The 19456-nt window shown below is 38.7% G+C and overlaps 1 protein-coding gene across 1 annotated transcript; it reads right to left on the reverse strand.

Moving 5' to 3' along the window:
* Positions 1 to 8197: 8197 nt before the first annotated feature.
* On the reverse strand, positions 8198 to 15839 carry LOC113116948 (bone morphogenetic protein 4). The gene is made up of 4 exons (XM_026285259.1): positions 15624 to 15839; positions 12799 to 12921; positions 11205 to 11560; positions 8198 to 9581 (listed from the first exon to the last, which is right to left on the reverse strand). Exons 3-4 carry the CDS (start codon positions 11551 to 11553, stop codon positions 8731 to 8733), a joined length of 1200 nt encoding a protein of 399 aa, XP_026141044.1. The 5' UTR covers positions 11554 to 11560; positions 12799 to 12921; positions 15624 to 15839; the 3' UTR covers positions 8198 to 8730.
* Positions 15840 to 19456: the final 3617 nt, after the last annotated feature.

Here is a 19456-nt window from a genome sequence, read left to right on the forward strand (position 1 = left end):
CAGTGACCTTCAAATAAACCTACAGGCAAAAACAAAGAGACATGTCAGGAATCTCCCTCATTAGGAGAGAGCTGAACCAATCATATCTTCCTAGTCTGTAACAGTTCACTCATGCTCTTCCAAACAACTAGTGATCACGTATGTCCAGCTGTACAATGGACAAAAATTAACATTTGTGCTGTAACCTCTTGTGGATCCTCAAACAAAGCTCTTTACAGTATATGACCATTGTGTAAAGAAGTACCAAGTACCAATGTCCAACAACGCACTAGTTAAAATTATAATCAAGCACTACAAGTGCTTAGTATATTGGTCAACACGTCAAAATAAGTCTACTAAAGCATGACAAGCAATTAAAACATAATGATTTAAGATGAACTTTAAAGTTAAATGTTTCATTTAACATTATTAGAAAAGTGTGCTTACAAGTTTAAAAGTGCACTTAAGTGTGTTAGAAGCATAATCATAAAAGGCTTTTCTGATGTAGCAAACATCAAAATGTATTAGTTTACAAATCATGCACTATTGTAAAAGTATTTTGAGGTCATAATATAGTATTGTGCAAAAAACTAAATGAAAATAAGCCTTTATTAAGCAATTACCTGAATTCATAATTTGTGTGAAAAGGAATAAAAGTTGTTGGCATTTTACTGTTACTAGTGTTAATTTCAACTGAAATATGCAGTGAATTATATGTATAGGTACATTTTTGTAGTTTTGCTAAACCTATAGGTAAAGGCAGGTTTTTCAAATAAGATAGCGTGGGGTTTCTTTAATGTGCATTCTTATGACAAATCTAGTCAATTATAAAGTTTCCATTTTGACAGCAAGACACCAAAGCTTAAGCCCACTTGATCTTCTAGATTTCTCATTATCCTGGTCATCAATGGTCTTCTATGCTATGAAGCCTGTGTATAGTCTATTTTACCGCTCAATCCTATTGTTTGTAACCAGGTGCTGAAGTATTGCCTCCTGCCACCAGATGGTGCAAAAATCTGCCCCATCACCAACTGTTGCTTATGCCACTAATACTGTTTTGCTGATTTTAGACTGCACTTTCACACATACATGATGCCACATTCCTGCAAACAGAGGTTCAGATTATGTGCGATTGTTATATGTGTCTTATGTTCATCACAGCACCAATCCAGCTGTCTTTCCTTAAACACGTCCAAATAATGTTTGAAAGCACTGTAGTGCTCCTCCCTGCTTTGATTTTTTCTTGGGTAACATTTTTCACATTTGTTTCATATTTGGCTCGCTCTCACACCAGAGCAAACATCTGCTCGTGGCCCTGTGGGGGGACTGGGCTGACCTTTAGTTCGAGCTGCCTGACTGTACTGTAACAAGATGGAAAGCATACAAATGAATGTGTTTACTGAGCATTTATGTACTCATCCTCAGGCCAGTCCAAACATGTTTTATGTTCTATTTGTGTGGAGTATAAAAGGAGATTTCTTTTCTTTATTTATTTCACTGTAATAATTATGTTTTTTTTAATCACAATTTAGACTTTTATCATAATTTAAGTTGATTAAATAAGGCAAATTTAAGGCAATGCAAATTAGCGCAAGGCCGCAAACAACCAAATTATATGTCTGGATAATATCTTCCTCTGGCATTAATACGAGACGAAAAAATGATCTCCTTCCACATGCTCTCAGTAAATTAACTACTGTAAACCATAGTAAATCATGTTGCGTGATTCATTTAAATACTCTCCCCCCACACATTCTGCATCTAAAAGGGTGGGAAATGCATATGCAATAAGATCAGCTGCTGTTTGTAAATGTGGCCCTATATCTCATAACTATGACTGTGTCATAATTTGACTTTTTATCTCGCAATTTTATTGTAATGACAAAGCCTGACAGGTTAATATCAGTGTTATTTAACATTATTTTGTGTGTTTTCCTTCATCACAGGTAACTTTAATGTGCAGCGAGCCGTCAGACACATCACAGCAACTCCCAGTCTCGTCCAGCATCACGGCTCAGTCTGTATCCCTATAACCTCCCCGACACTTCAAAGCCCAGCCTGCCCACAGAGTCACGGTGGGGCCTGGGGAATCATGGGAGACAAAGGAAGCAATTAAGCGATAAAGATCACTCTAAGATATGACATTTCATCCCAGGCGGATCCGGTGGTCACACTCCTTTCAGAGAAGAATACTCGCAGTAAAAAGGAAAAGGGTGGGAACTGCCCCCTCCTCCTCTGACTGCCCTCCCCGTCTGTCTACAAACATTGACTACGTTGACTGCGGTGTGCTTCGAACCCTTCACTAACAAAACCGCTTTTAACCACCGCCCAAGAACGGAGCAATGAGGTGACACCAACTCCAAGAAGACAAACAAAGTTCAAACCCACTGAGTCCATATTTACACCAACAAAGCTCATTTTGATTTCGCTTTCTTAAAACATCATTTGAAAATCAAAAGAAGTCAAATAAATAAGCATTCTATTGTGGCTCTAATTGCCCCGAGATCGAGTTACAGATCTTGTTTCGCTTTCAAACTGCAGCATTCAAAGCCCTGTTCACCTGTCTGTGAGGAGAAAACCCTTCCGCAGAGGACCTCTGAGAAGCTTACTGATTCAAGACGGATCCCTGAACATCTTTTTCCACCACATTTTAACAAAAGCTCAAGGCTAAAACAGTCCTGATCAGATTTAACTGTGTGCTCACTGTCTTGATTCTGTGCTTTTAAAGGAATAGTACACCCAAAAAACGAAATGTTAGCTGTAAAGCTTGTTTTAAAATGTAATATTTTAAATTATTTTTAGAACACTTTTATGGCGCTTTCTGATTCTTTTTGGAGCTTGACAGATGTGGTCAATATGAACTGTCCCTGTATCGAAGGAGGTGAGTGATGAAAAAACAAACACTTTTCATATTGCACAGAAAACTGCTGAAGGGAACAACACGGGTCAACAAGGGTCCATTAGTCTTTTTAAGAAGGTGCTCTAAATGCCAGCTGCCTAAAAAAAAGCACTTTTTTGGACATTTTGACTGTGTTCAGCGCCACGGGCAGAGACTTCAAACGTGAGAGAAGCACACCTGTTTGAAGGGTTCAGAGGGATGATGGGAAATAAGTAGAGGCCAGTGGACAATCACCTGTGGGGATATCCAAGGGCATCTCTTCATTAGTTGTACCTAATGAAACTGCACAACAACAGGGAAGAGAACCCCACCGCTGAGGCACGCTACCAGCTCCAAAATTACAGCGAAGACAAAAGAGCCTTTACATGGTCACATCAAAGTGTTTCCACTGAAAGAGAAATGACAGGTCGTTTAGAGCAATCAGAAGCGAGAGCACGGTACCATAACGTGATCACTGCCACAAGATCAATCTTTTCAGATCTTTACTGTTTTATACACACACTACATGTCAGAATTATGTGAACAGCCCTTCTAATTAGTACATCTGAGTATTGAAGAAAAAAAAAACCATCGCTGGCAGGTGCAGTAACCAGACAATAGAGCAGCTTCTCCCTGCTTCTGAGACAGGACAATGTGCCCGAGTAAGAGTAAAAGATGGGGTTTTAAACTTAAGAAAGACCATTAATGTATGGGGTCTCAGTTCTCTCTCCTAGACAGCAATCAGATAAAATACAAAAATCTAATTGAGACTTCCTGAGAAACCATATCTAATGTGTCACAAAGACTTTGCTTTTCTCATCAAATGATCAACACTACTAGAAAAGTCTCTTCTGCAAATTAAGGCTGCATTAATTTGATCTAAAATACAGTATATACGGAAATATTATCACAATTTAAACTAGTTGTTTTCTATGTGAATGTGTAGTAAAATTGTATTTATTGCTGGGATCAAAGCTACATTTTTGAACTCCAGTCTTCAGTGTCACGTGATCCTTCAGAAATCACTCTAATATGCTGATTTGCAGCTCAAGACATTATTGATTTTACAATATATTTGAAAATACATTTAAAGGGGTAATCGGATGCCCATCTTTTTGCGTTTTAACGTTTATAACATGATATTGTTAAAAATTCTCAATAGTAGTGTAAAAATCACTGTGTCTGTGTGACATCACTCTGCTAAGAATCTGAGAACGACTTGATTTGAAAAAGGGGATATCATTAAAAATAAATAAATTAGAGATAATAACACTGGGTGGACTTTTATCATTATAGGGTGGTTGTGTACACAATGCCAACACACACCAATTGTTCAACCCACATGTAAAAGTGAGTTTTGCATCCAATGAGCCCTTTAAATAGAAAAAAAGTTTTGGGATAGTTACATTATATTCTCAGTTCATCCAAGATTAGGAGGAGTTTGTGTCTTCATCAGGTTTGTAGAAATGTATCACTGCATCAGTGTCTCATCAATGGATGCTCTGCAGTGAATGGGTGCCATCAGAGTCCAAACAGCTGATAAAAACATCACAGTAATCCACAGCACTCCAGTCCATCAGTGAACATCTGGAGAAGACAAACGATGAAACAAATCCAGCATTAAGACATTCAAGTCCATTATCCATAATAAAGCTTTGTCCAGTGAAAAATCCATCAGCTGTTGTCTCTAATACAGTGCCTAATATGTGCAGATTTCTCTCCTGATTCAGACCAGATAAGGATTATAGATAGAGGACTTATATTTTAGCCAAAAGTAAGTTTAAAGTTAAAAATAAGTTCAATTCTATTCAAGTTTATTTGTATAGCGCTCTTCACGATACAAATCATTGCAAAGCAACTTAACAGAAAATTAAGTTTCTACAATATTTAGCAGTAATAATATTAATCTTCTCAGTGATGACTGTCAGTCATATAATACAAGACGTAGTCAACCAGACGATGAACACTATTAAAAAAAAAAAAAAAATTGTCTTCTCCAGATGTTCACTGATGGAGTGGAGTGCTGTGGATTATTGTGATGTTTTTATCAGACTCTCATTCTGACGGCACCCATTCACTGCAGAGCATCCATTGATGAGACACTGATGCAGTGCTACATTACTACAAACCTGATCAAGAAACTAACTCATCTACATGTTGAATGGCCTGAGGGTGAGGGTCAACTATTTATTTTAAAGAAACCGTGTGGGTTCAAAACAAGTTAAGCTCTGCAAGCAGAATTGTACTGAATATTTCAAGTGATAAAGCTGCTCAGTCTTAGATTTCTTCTATTTTAGTCTTCTGGGGTCAGGACTTTTGATCCTTCAAGGGAAAGACTGAGTTTTGTTTGCAGTGTTAATGCAGATCCCTCATTAGTTACTTCCAGCTGAATGATACCGAACTCAGATGCAACTCAGACCCCATGCAGAGGACCAGGCCGAGACTGTGTGGCATGAACAACCCTGCAGTTGCAAAGATGCAAAGCAGTCGGTTCTAGTGTGTCACCCGCTTGGCTCCGGCTCCGTACACTTGGGGCCGTGCATGAATACAGCGCTGTGAGCGGAGGAGTGAAACAAGAGGATCTGACCTCCACCTGCACTGACATCAGCCGTTATTAGCCAACTGATCCCCTCCCATCAACACAAGACACACATCCACCGCTTAAGAGCTGCTGCGAGGATGCATGATGAAACAAGTCTGAGCTGCGGACCGCACGGAGAGAAACCTCCTGCTCAACAACAAACCTGCTTCATCTGAACCAACCACCAATGACTTTCTTAAAATGGCCTTAAAGACAGACTCTCTGTGCGGATTCATTCAATATGTACAGTTAGACATTGCTACTTTCAAAGATTGCACCAAAGCGGTTGGTTATTTTGTTGAAACTGCAGCAGGTGATTCTGCACATCTTTCTGTGAGGGTCTGGTGTGATATGAGCGATGTTATCTTGATGGAGAGAGGCCAGTGGATGTGCATCTGCTCCAAGAAAACTTGGAAAAGCTCAACCTCTGCCCTAAGCCACTTCAAAATGAAATTCCTACCTTCCCTCATCTGACAAACCTGTGTCTGATATAGTCTTCAAAGGAAAGTGGCAGGCGTGTACCTCCAGGCTGAGGTAATTTGACTAAAGCTTTGCAAAGAGAGAAGACAAATGTTGTGGGCTTTTTTTTTCACAGAAAATTAGATGTGATGCTGCTTCTCTAACACGCTCATCTCTGTACATGGCTCATCTCAGGAAGCACAGCCACAAAATCAGACTTACTTTGAGATCATTCTGAGAACATATTTTATTAGCTATGATAATGTTTTGGATTTTGATATCAAATCTTTGCATAGCTATGACAGGAAATACTGGAATCTAACAATGCTTTGGGGGGAAAAAAATCTTTAGAAATAAAGCATAGCTATACATAAACCCATATTGGAAATGAAAGAGTTATCAAATAAGCATGTTCTAAACTCCTGAAACATTGGGGTTTCATATTTTAGAGTAGTCACTACAGTTTATTAAAGAAATTAATTAAATATGTATGTGGGAGTTTGTACAACAACAACAACAAAACTGTTATTTAATTACACATTTGTTTCTCAATAACTTTAATTTTGTAATTAAATTAAATAAATCCTAGTTACTCCCAAACACTGATGATCAATCACCAAAATGCTATTAATGCACCATACCAAATTATTTTCTAACATTCCTTGTGCCAAAACTTCTCTTCTGTCAAAATAGATACATTTAATTAAAATTAAATAAATTATCTATCTATCTATCTATCTATCTATCTATCTATCTATCGTGTGTGTGTGTGTGTGTGTGTGTGTGTTTTCCTTTTAATTATATCAATAGTATCAAGCAGGGAAACAAATGGAGGAATGAATATAGCCAACATTTATACAAAACAAAATAATATACAAAGCATGCAAAAACTTGATATAGGCTCCCGGAAGAAGCTACTAACCAGGATACAGTATTTTATACTAAAAGGCTATTCCATTATAAACTGGAAGCATTCCTTCATCCTAATGGAAATGTCCAGCTGCTTAGACACAATATCCTCCAGAACTAATCAAATAAGAACTAAAAGGCATTTCACCTGGTATTTAGTCATTCTTGGATATTCTTATTGGAACACATACTGATTGAATCCAAGTTCTGACAGGAATCCTTTTAACAAGTGTCTATATTGAGGCAAGAACCTAAGGATTTGATCAATTTAAACCTTGAACGCGAAAAGCATTTAACAGAAGAGTGAAAGATGATCGGACAGTGATGCCAAACGACGCTTGTTGACAGTTCAAAGGGCTTCCGTTGGTGTTATCGTGGAATAGGGCAGTAAATGAGTGATTTAGAGCCTGACAGGCGTCTGTATTCAGTCTGCTGATGGTCCGTCTGCATGTCGTCTCACCTTTGATTTGATGTGGCGTCGAGTCGCGTCGCCAGATCCACGCAAGCGTCTCTCCCAGAGTCACGCGGCCTACCGCACCTGGATGACGTCATCGGTCTGGTGTGACGCTGCGTCTGCTCTCGACGGGGAACCACTGGAAAATCAGTTTATTCAGACATGATCATGCATTCACTCTCCGGCCTGCGTCACCTAGCTTACTTAATATGTGTCTCTAAGCACTTTCTAAGCAATGTCTTTCTTTCTTTTATTTTTGCAGTGCATACCCCTACCCCTACTATCTTTTGTATGGTGGCATTATTTTCACAAGACATTAAGCACATTTCCCCACCAAATTCTTACTGCTGTTTTTTTTTTTCTTTGATTGTATTGTTATTTGATTCTAATTGCCATATTAATTACCAAAATTTCACTTTTTAAATTAAATTTATGCATTTAGCAGACGCTTTTATCCAAAGCGACTTACAGTGCATTCAGGCTATCAATTTTTACCTATCATGTGTTCCCGGGGAATCGAACACCAGTTGAGCAACAGGAACACTAATTCTTCTTAGAACACTCTCTGCAAATGTGTGTAAAAATAGGTATGTGCTTACATATTTGGACATTGATCTGTACAATAAAATGCATTTCTTTTTATGCCACGTACAATATGCAATAAACATGATTCAAATGTGTATCAACTTAATTATACCATGCAAAATCATATTATCATAGAAGTTTGCAATTTTTGGACGAACACAGTAGAGGCTTGAAATAGGCTGGGATTAAGTGGAAAAGTAGCTTGCAGTTTATATGCAAAATCAGCATTAGGCAGTTAATAATTCACAAAATATGTTTGAAAATGAGCAAACTGATATTAATACATAAGGTTTTAGAACTGTGTACTCCCACACACAAACACACAACTGCACCACAGAACTGTATATCATGATTTAGTTCTTGAAACAGAGCATCACACTGCCTTTTATTAATCTCACCTCGTTGTTGGAATGTTTCACAATTTATTAAGTTATTTTGGGAACATGTGAATCACATGCTGGTGCACATCAATACACATCTGATCTCTCCGTCTGATATAGCAAGACAATCAGGTTTCCTAGCATTTCACACAGTGCTCTATTTTAAGTACACAAACGATGCTTTCTGAGGGGGTCGCTCGGCTACACATTTGGTGAATGTATATTGTATTAAAGAAATAAATACTACCAGTAAATAAACTTTTTAGTGGCTAATTCTTCTAGCTCATAGAAAAACCCTTATACAGTCTGATATACATTATGAAAAGCTGTACAGCTGACATATAATTAAAATAAGGACGCTTTTATTTTATTTTTTTTTAATTATGTTGATATAAATATATATTTATATATACTTTTTTGTCAAAATATATGATCGAGGAGACAAGAAACACACATCTCAAGACAGATGTTATAAATAAGTGTCCAGGGTGTAGCTGTGTCCCGGTCAGCGGCAGCCACATCCCTCCACCACCATCTCCTGATAGTTCTTCAGCACCACCCTGTCCGTCTCGTCCAGGTAGAGCATGGAGATGGCACTGAGCTCTGTGGGAACGCAGCAGGCCTTGGGAATATTGGTGTTCACCGAGTTCACCAGCGTCTGCACAATAGCGTGATTGGTGGAGTTCAGGTGATCGGCCAAAGGGAACGGACACTCCCCGTGACAGTAGTACGCCTGATATCCGGGCGGCGCCACGATCCAGTCGTTCCAGCCCACATCACTGAAGTCCACATAAAGCGCGTGTCGCCGACAGTTTCGGTTGCGCTTGCGACCTCTTTGCTTCGGGCTGCGCTTCGCTCGCCGCGTCAGCGGGTGACTTTTTCCGTCGTGTCCAAACGTGACCAGCAGGGGGCGAAGCTGGCTCCAGTCTGCGTCGGGAAGCGGATGCAAGGAGCGACTGACGCGTACGTGGCGTCCCTGGTGACGCGAGGTTCGGTTCAGGGGCACCACCTCCACAGCCAGGCCATGATTGGAGCTCTTGTCACGGGTCCAGCGCAGCACGGCCGGACTCACGTCGAAGCTCTCCCATCGAGTCGTGTTGTGGCGCACCAGTCGAGTGTCCAGCAGCTGTGTGATGAGCTGTCCGGCCCGCGGGGGCTTCAGCACCTCGTATATGTTTATCCGGTGTAGACCTTGGTCTCCCGTGGGTTGGGGATCTGAGATTGCATCATCTATCTGTTGCCTGTAGAGACGAAGCTCTGCGGTAGAAATGAGTTCCTCCTCTGGGATGCTGCTGAGATTGAAGACGAAGCGCAGGGGAGTCTCAGAGCCGTCTGACTGCAGCTCCTCCATGTGCTCTAGAGGAGGAAAATCAGAGGACAGCTCAACAAACTGGAACAAGATACACTTTTGTGATGCAGTTTTTGAAATGATACAGTAAATTATTTTTAGGCGTCCTAACAAAAATACTCTAATGTATCAGTTTTCTCCAATTATATTGATTATTTGGTTCAAACCTTACATTCAGATTTAATTGAAACAAAAACTATATTAGCTATAATATGTTATAGCTATAATTTTATTAGTCAATGTTCATTTTAGATGAATGTTTACTGTAATGCCTTTTTAACACACACATAAACACCAGGAGTCAGTGAATCTAGTCATTATATGATCTACACATCAACACTGAAATACTATTTAAAAAAAAGAGAGTTTATTTTACTTTTCTGGGGGGGGGGGGTAACATTATTTTAAGTGGTCCTTGTTACACGTTACATGTACTTACTTAGTATTACATTAATAACACATAATTGTGCATAATTACATGCAAGTAACCCTAACCCTAATCATACAGTAAGTCCATGTAGTTAATTAATATTACTCAGTGCCTAAATGTATAATTACACTGTAACAAGGACACCTTAAAATATAGTGTAATCAACATGAATACCATGAACACAATTATCTACTAAAATTATACCTAGCATTAATTACTTTGTAATTCAATATGTTGTACCGATGCTCAACCAACAGATTTTCAAGCAACATCACCCATGTTGGAAAACATTTCATATTAATTCCAGTCATTCCATATTACATGACTCCTACTTTGTTTTGTTTGGTCATGGCAGTAAATCAGAATTACTGTCTAGATTAAAACTGCATTACGGAGCTCTCATCCACTGTTTTCCTACATCTACTGTCTCTCATATCACTTTCTCTCTCTCTCAATTTGACGTCAGAAATACTTTATTGAACAGATGTCTATAAACTCAGGAGTCTCCACTGGAAACATCTTTCAGAAGTTTGAGAAACTGGAAGAAGACTCACAGAGTTGCATGAGAGAGGAACTCAAGTAGCTTAACACAGATATCCATACTGTAACAACATTGCTGACATGTTTGTCTTGTCTGTAGGTGAATTGTTTTCAGCATTGTAGTGGATTATTTCCCCTTACCAGAATCTATAAGATTGTTCTCAAATATTTAAAATCATTTACTATTCATCTAGTATTGATCCATATAATAACATGTCCCATACAGCTGATTTAGCTTTTGTTTGCAGTTAAATTGAGTTTAAAAAATGAAGTGGGTCATATTGACCAACATGTTTATGTCTTGTGACTCTACCAAGGCACAAAGTAGCCGAAACTCTCAACTCTTACTCATTTAAGTATGCAGGTAAAAAGAAAAGTAAAACAACAAGAATAAACTGTTTTAACTATGCTGATGGCCTTCAATCAGCTTCATACTTAATGTGTATTTTTCTGAAGCCTTCTGGGAATTCTCTCCGCCTAAGAGACCGCATTGCTGGCAACAGGATTTTATTTAGAAATCTGGAGAGTAGCATTAAAAATAATTGCATGTTGAGGAAAGTCCCTCAACAGGATCCACATGACAAAGTATGGCAGCGCAGAGACTGTTTAAATGTGGGGTTGAGTCTGCATTTGTAAAGTGGCACCGTCTCCGCTGTCTTACCTTCATGATGGAATCCTCTCACGGTGTTCGCTCGACTCGTGGACCTCTCGGGATAATGGAAGCTCACGTCGTGGGCCCCGGCCTCTTCGGCCTCCCCTGACTGCAGGCGATACAGGTCCAGCAGATACTGGGGCACCACAGCCGAGTAGCTGGGTCGCGGTCGCCTCTGCAGCCCAAACATGTGCAGCAGCGTGGCTTCAAAGTCCCGCAGCAGTTCATGACTCTGACCCAGGTGCTGAGCCGACGCTTTCTTCTTCCCTTCCTCAGGTATTAGACTAGCATAGCTGCTCTCTCCCAGTAGGACTTGGCATAATAAAAGGACCATCAGCATTCGATTACCAGGAATCATGATGTCTCTGGTGGGCAGGCGGGGAATTTGAGGAAGCAGAAGAGAAAAGCAAGACTTGAATGAAAGATGTTTTGACTCCCCATTTTCATCTTGCTTTCAATAATTAAACTGGATACTGTTAAAATGTCATTGACATTTAGGTCAGAAACATACTTTTAATAAGTTCTCAAAGGCATAATGCTTGGTCAGTGATTTGTAAATATGTGGTCCTTCAACAGACCTCCGTACTCAAGGGGGTGACAAAGTTTGCTTTAAATGTCTGCGACTATATGCATTATTATTCAAGTATCTTGTTACAATAATTTTTGCTTCTACTAACTTCCCTTCAAAGTGTTGCTCCACCAAGACAGTAGCTGAACTGAAAACTAAATTTGGTGGAGTAACAGTTTTCACTCTAGTAAATGTCATTACTTTCACAACTAATTACAAAGAATTAGCATGATGTTAAACTTTGATGTAGAAAGACTGATTTTCTTGTAAAACATTCTCGAATACTAACAGTGTAGAAGCGTTTGGGTTTGGGTAGAGTATGTTTTAGACCTTATTAATTCCAGATTACTGCTATACAATTAAAAAGTTTAAAAATATGCATATAAAAGCATAATGTACAAAGGTTAGTAAAGGTTGCTAAAATAGATAAATAAATAAAATGATGTCATTATTTACTCACCCTGTATGACTTCCTCTGTACTCCACTGACTTATATTTTTGGTTTCCCCAAAGAACTTTTCAGTGATCAGTTCTTAATAAAAGTTTTTTTGGTTTTTCTCAGTGTGAAGAACATTTTAATATTTGAATGCATTTTTTTTTCCACTATAAAGAACCTTATGTGCAATGGGAAGCTTCCGTGTGTGTTCTCCATGTAACCATAGATAACAAAGAGAACCTATGAACACACACAGAAACACATTTTCCAAAATATCTTCTTCTGTGTTCCACAAAAGGCATTTTTTTATGGTTTGGAATGACATTAGGGTGAGTAAATAATTAGGATGATATAATTTTCATTTTTGGGGATTACTATCCCTTTAAGGGCCGAACCAAACTACAGTTTGGAAGTCAAAACCGATGTCAAACAAGGACAGCAACCTACAATTTTCAAGTGCTTGCACCGCAACATAAAAAAGCAGAAAGCAAAGCTCCTTATTGACCACTGTTTTTGTACAGAATGACTAAGCCTTTTAATTTGCTCCAAATATGTAACAACCCCATCACACGATGGATGGGTAGGTGTGGTCCACTTACCGACAGAAAATAAAGCATGGGAAAACAGTCCATGTTTGTCGAGAGCTGATCCAGGACGAGTTCCTCAAGTGAATGTTACGTGCTCCTGGAAGGCTGTTTAAGAACAGCGGGGAGATTCCTTTCCTGAAATACAAGGGTGTATTTGCCAATTAATATTTCAAGCAATCCGATTACAGCAAACATTTCAGAATAAGCAATGGCATGGTTTCACTAAAACCAAAATGTTTGCACCAGACAGACCCTTTAAAGCAATTAAAATGCTGCTTGTAAATGAGCAAAGACGGCTAGGTGTGAACACCTGAAAAGATGCCAATTCAATTTACATACAAATAGAGGTTTGTTTGTCCACAAAGGGATTACAGACTGCCTCTTTTATTGAAGGTCCCCCAACCTAGACTGGCCATGCAAGCGGCTCCATCCTGGTCCAACACCTTGAACCAATAACATCTTAATGAAGCTACCTAATTTGCGCCAAAAGCAGAATGGATTTAAGAAATATCTTCATTGCAACCACCATGCAATTCCACAAATGAGATTTTCAACGATTCATTTGAAAACAGAATAAACTGCACTAATAACAATCACAAGTGTTTGTGAAAGGTCTTAGGTCATCCTGAATCCACAGCTGAACTCAATAGCTGAGTGCAGCAACGCATGCATTTTCTCATTTCTTGGACTTAGTTCCGCTGGAGCAAGTCCAACCATTACAACAGGAATGATGCATTTTAACAAGAACACCGTGTGTGTGGTCATGAGAGTTATTTCTCTCTCTCCATCTTCACAGTTGTTGCACTAGCATGGCTTGCGATGTGATTCTTGACTGATCAACTGAAACACAGGGTTAGATTCTTAACAGGAGTCCAGTAGTTTTTAGATTCATAAAATCTGCCGTTTGAACAACAGTGCAGCTAGCGCAGCTATTCAAACAGTTCATTATGTCGAGAGCAAACCATAAAAATGAGCGTAACTAAAAGACTTTGATCAGCCATGCCAGAAAACATGTAAAAAAGCACAAACAATTGGTTTCTTCAGACCACCTACACTTGTTTAAAAGCCTACAGATACTGCCCTAAATATTTAGAGAATCCCTGTTTGAAGATGGAGTGCGATGCATGTGTTTTTCTGCAGAGTGGGTTTTAAAGTGAAGTTTGCTTCCTTTAATTTGGCAGAGTTGTGTAAAGCTCACAGCGCTCGACTTTAACCCTGCTTAATGAGATTAGGTTATGCACATGGTTCTTCAGATGTGCATGGGGAAGTACGTTACCACAGTACCAGCCAATGTTAGGATCTGACCTCTGTCAAGTTTAATTCAGAAATCAAATCTGGAGATCCAAGCAGCATTCTGTCCATTGGGAAAATAAGACAGCGTAATGAATGTAGCCTATAGCCTGCTGTGCAGCTGCTTAAGTTCATGTATATATGTACGATGCAGAATCTATAGTCCAGGATCCTCCAAATTATTGTTTGATCTTAAACTAATTTGCATGAAAAACAACAACAAAACAACCGAAATATGCATTAAGAAGAATGACAATATTAAGTTAAAGATAAGAATGCAACTAAAGTTTTCATCTTATTGTGTCATTGTCCCTCCTTTACGATGTACAAGTCCTCCGTCCATTAATCAAGAACCATTTTCTTGGCCTGAAAAGGCTGGAGATCTCTGCTCTAGTCTAGACAACATCTGTTGATCTGTAATCGTCAGTGGACTATCTGACGACAGCTCTTGCAACAGTTTTTAGTTTTTAATAAGTAGGCTATGTTGTATGAAAGACATTTGAACATTTTTTGGGGGGGCTTTCTACCTCCTTGAACTAAAGATAAACATCCCTGCCAAGTGACTCATGGGTTGTGTCGCTTAATGTCATAATGTACCTCATAAAACCTTTCAGACGTGTTCTTATGCTTGACTGAGTGCCATCACTCTTCACTACAACTCATTTCAGACAAAGTACAGTCTTCAAAACATTCGTGGAGGTCAAAAGTACTAGCTCAGTTGCTCACTGGAGACTGGTTTCACTTAACTTATTAAATCAAATGAAGGACGCAGCTATTGTTTCTAATGTTAATCTAGAATGACACGCTGCACAGCCAGTGGAGGCTTGAGTGAGGAATGCGTTAGAATTGGATTTGAAACCAGTTTAGGTTCTACACAGACACCAGAGACTCGGAGCACGCAGAATGTGATTTTTGATTTAAAAAATATAGAAGTAAATCTTAAAACTTTGCTCAGTACTATCCAAACTAAATATAGCTACCACCGTCATGATTTAGGCCCCGTAGGCTTCTCCAAATAAAACTGTGCAAACGTGGTATTAGCCACCACATTAAATCATCATTAAAACAGAATGTCAGTTCCGTGTTAATGAAACACTGTTACATTAGGAGCAGATGTGGACGCGCTCATCCACTGCTGTGAGCGCGCGGTCAGGTGCCTGAGCAATGCATCGGCGGTTCTAAACTTGCAACAACAAAAAAAACTTTTAAGCTATCCGGTAAGAATAGACTAAAATATAAAATCCGGTGTAAACTTCCCAACTCCTCCCAATACAATTCGACAAAGCAGAACTCTCCCGTATTCGACGTGCACAGCTTTGTTGATTATAATATTAGCGTCTCGAGAAGAGACAGGTTTGTGGAATATAAGGGGAGCGTTAGTCGCGTCGCCTTCAGGGAACACGGGGCGTAAAAGACTTCTATTAACGTGCAAAATGGCCAAACGCGTGTCAGTGGGTCTAAATAACTGCGCATGCCTCAGATACGGACCTAAATCACTTCTTGCAACTCCATGTAGAAGTACCGTCCATAATGACAGGCAAACCTACCATTGGTAGAGATGCGCACGGCAATCCTGGATGAGAAGACGGTTCACCTCACAAAACAAAAGTCCAAGCCTGAAGCGAGTGTTTAGATCATTAGTTCCGCATCACGTAGAAGAAATCAACCCAGAGCGAACGGGGATATCTACTGCTTCAACCGAGAAGAGTCGAGCTCGGAGGACATCACCGTCTGATCCCGCATCCCGTTCTCCGGGCAGTTTTTAAGTGACCGCCCTATGAAGTTCCTCTGCCTCCTCCCCCGCTCTCTCAACCCACCGCACTTCACCAGCACCTCTGATAAACCCCAGAGAACACAGACACACAAGATCTGTTTCCTTCTTTAAGACACATGCATGCACTGCAACACCACTGTGAAGGACACTGCCATATCTTCTGGAGCACATGCAATCTATCATTATTATATGTTTCCTTCTTCCAGGGATGTCATCAACATGAGTTGACCACACTTGAATAGAGAAGGAAAATGTGTTTGAGTCACTGAAAAATAAACTAGGGTTGAAATAAAACAGTATAATGGGATAGTTTATTGGGCCAATTTTTTAAACATTCTTCACATCAGTGTATTGGTTTAATATATATATATATATATATATATATATATATATATATATATATATATATATATATATATATATATATATATATATATTTTAATAGAAACTAAACTAACAAAACTAATAGTCTTTTTGAAAACCCAGCAAACAAGGAATGTTCTCAGAACATTTGGGCAAGGTGCTGTCAAAGTTCTTCAGTAATGTTAATCGAATGGTTATTTTGTGTTCTGTTAATATTAGCACACAAAAAAAAACACTTCATAGATATTTTTACAGTCATCTTAAGTTTTTAAATGTTCATTCAAAAATAACATTCCCATTATGTTGGCTACATACATTTTAAAATTGAACTTTTTTTCTTGATTATTGTATAACCCTAAAAATTGTCTTTAAAAAACTGGACATTTTGAATGTTCAAAGAACATTTCGAAATAATATTTTATAATTATTTTGAATAATTATTAGAACATTAGAAAAAGTCTCTTCACCTTACTCTCACATAAGTGCATATTGAAGGGATGTTGACTGAAATGAAGTCATAATATTCAAAGTTTTCAAGCCTAATAACTTGTAGAAATACTGTGTAGTGAGCACTCTCATGAGATGTTGTGATGGAGATCAGTGAATGGTTCCTATTAATGTATTTCACCGAGCCCGGAAGCCTTCTCCGTTTGACCTCTTGCCCCTAAAATAACAATTAACCCCCAGTGTGTGAAGAAGCACTGGCAGACACCCTCATTACCATATTATTTACCTGTCTGACTCAAGTACTTTTGAGTCACAAGGCGATAAAGTGCCACCCTCCCCCAAACCCACCTTCTGCATAATTCCTTAGTGAAGGAAATGTCACCAAACATTTGGAGAAACATTTTGGATGGAAAGTGAACATGGAATCAAAATTCCTAATGGACCTTGTTGACTTATAAATGCAAATTCATGGACTTATCTGTGCAAGAATTTAATCATTTTTATTTTATTTTATTTTTATAATGAAGTATACTTACAACAGTGACAGATGAAAATAGCTTTAATAAACTGAGAAAAAAACTGAGTAGGTGCTTTTATAGAATTATGAGCTTAATGTTTCTGCTTCAAATGCTCTACACATTGGCTCCTATTGACTTTCATTGTAAGTACATCTTTGTAGCCTTTATTTTTACTTATTTTTAAATACAGATGAAACAGAGGAAACACACAAACACACACACATATATATTAGGGGTGGAATAGTACACAGATGTCATGGTTCAGTACATACCTCGTGCTGGAGGTCACAGTTCGATACGATTTCAGTACAACAGGAAAAAAAGTATACTATAGTTAGTTTATTTTCGTTTATTATGAACAGACACTAGTAAAAATAAATAAATAAATAAAGAATTCCACCTAGATGTGAAAAACAAAATATTATTACATTGTTATTGTTTACAGATAAACAAGGGAAAAAACAGTGCGACACGTAGCACAGCCTATACAGAATACGCTGAGTTTCAGTTCCTTTTTGTGAGCTTAATTTGTTCACAGAAAGGAAACTAAAATGGCAGAAAGCAACATCCTATTTGTTTTCTTTATTTTAAAAAAATTACAATGTTTTGTTTTCATTGTGAGTGTACACAAATAAAAGCAGTACTTTATACAGTGATGCATTATTAATAAGAGAATATGTGTTTACAGTTGATTGTGCTGGTATAAGGAAACAGTTGAAGTTATCGCGCCGGCGTAAGCTAAAACAAGTTGCAGCATTGTTAACTCGACAGCGGAGTTGGTACTTTATCTGATTTTGTATGAGGTTAAGGTCAGGCGAGTTTGCTGCCCAATTAAGAACAGGGATACCATGGTCCTTAAGCCAGGTACTGGTAGCTTTGGCACTGTGTGCAGGTGCCAAGTCCTGTTGGAAAATGAAATCTGTATCTCCATAAAGTTGGTCAGCAGCAGGAAGCATGAAGTGCTCTAAAACTTCCTGGTATGCGACTGTGTTGACCTTGGACCTCAGAAAACACAGTGGACCAACACCAGCAGATGACATGGCACCTCAAACCATCACTGACTGTGGAAACTTTACACTGGACCTCAAGTAACGTGGATTGTGTGCCTCTCCTCTCTTCCTCCAGACTCTGGGACCCTGATTTCCAAAGGAAATCCGAAATTTACTTTCATCAAAGAACATAACTGTGGACCACTCAGCAGCAGTCCAGTACTTTTTGTCTTGAGACGCTTCTGACGCTGTCTGTTGTTCAAGAGTGGCTTGACACAAGGAATGTGAAGCTGAAACCCATGTCTTGTATACGTCTGTGGTAGTGGTTCTTGAAGCACTGACTCCAGCTGCAGTCCACTCTTTGTGAATCTCCCCCACATTTTGAATCCCCCAATCCTCTCCAAGGTGCAGTTATCCCTATTGCTTGTATACTTTTTTTCTACCACATCTTTTCATTCCCTTCACCTCTCTATTAATGTGCTTGGACACAGAGCTCTGTGAACAGCCAGCCTCTTTTGAAATGGCCTTTTGTGTCTTGCCCTCCTTGTGCAAGGTGTCAATGGTCGTCTTTTGGACAACTGTCAAGTCAGCAGTCTTCCCCATGATTGTGTAGCCTACAGAACTTGACTGAGAGACCATTTAAAGGCTTTCAGGTGTTTTGAGTTAATTAGCTGATTAGAGTGTGACACCAGGTGTCTTCAATATTCAATCTTTTCACAATATTATAATTTTCTGAGATACTGAATATGGTATTTTCCTTAGTTGTCAGTTATAATCAAATTAAAATAAATAAACATTTGAAACATATCAGTCTGTGTGTAATGAATGAATATAATATACAAGTTTCACTTTTTGAATGGAATTAGTGAAATAAATCAACTTTTTGATGATATTCTAATCATATGACCAGCACCTGTATTATTGAACATTTGGATTTGTGTATAGGATACACGAGCTCAAAGTTCCATTTCACAAACAGTTGAGTGCACAAGCTTTTAAAGTATACTCCTAGTACACTTCAAGTGCGCAACACATGGCATTCGCTGTTCTTCTGCAGGCAGCCAGTTATCAAACAGCATTGCATCAGAAATCACTCTTGACAGATGAAAGGATAGTATGACAAAGATATCGCTTTCCTCAATGGACATTCAAACCAATGTTGGATTCTGAATTTGAGATTGAGCTGAAGAATGAATGTTGTGTATCAGTTGCAGGTAATCACACTTGCTTAGTCCATCTCTCCCATAATAATCTACTTAATATAATAAGCTTTTAACTTTTATGACGAA

The sequence above is a fragment of the Carassius auratus genome, chromosome 17 (genome assembly GCF_003368295.1).
Source record: "Carassius auratus strain Wakin chromosome 17, ASM336829v1, whole genome shotgun sequence".
In the NCBI taxonomy this organism is placed as follows: domain Eukaryota; kingdom Metazoa; phylum Chordata; class Actinopteri; order Cypriniformes; family Cyprinidae; genus Carassius; species Carassius auratus.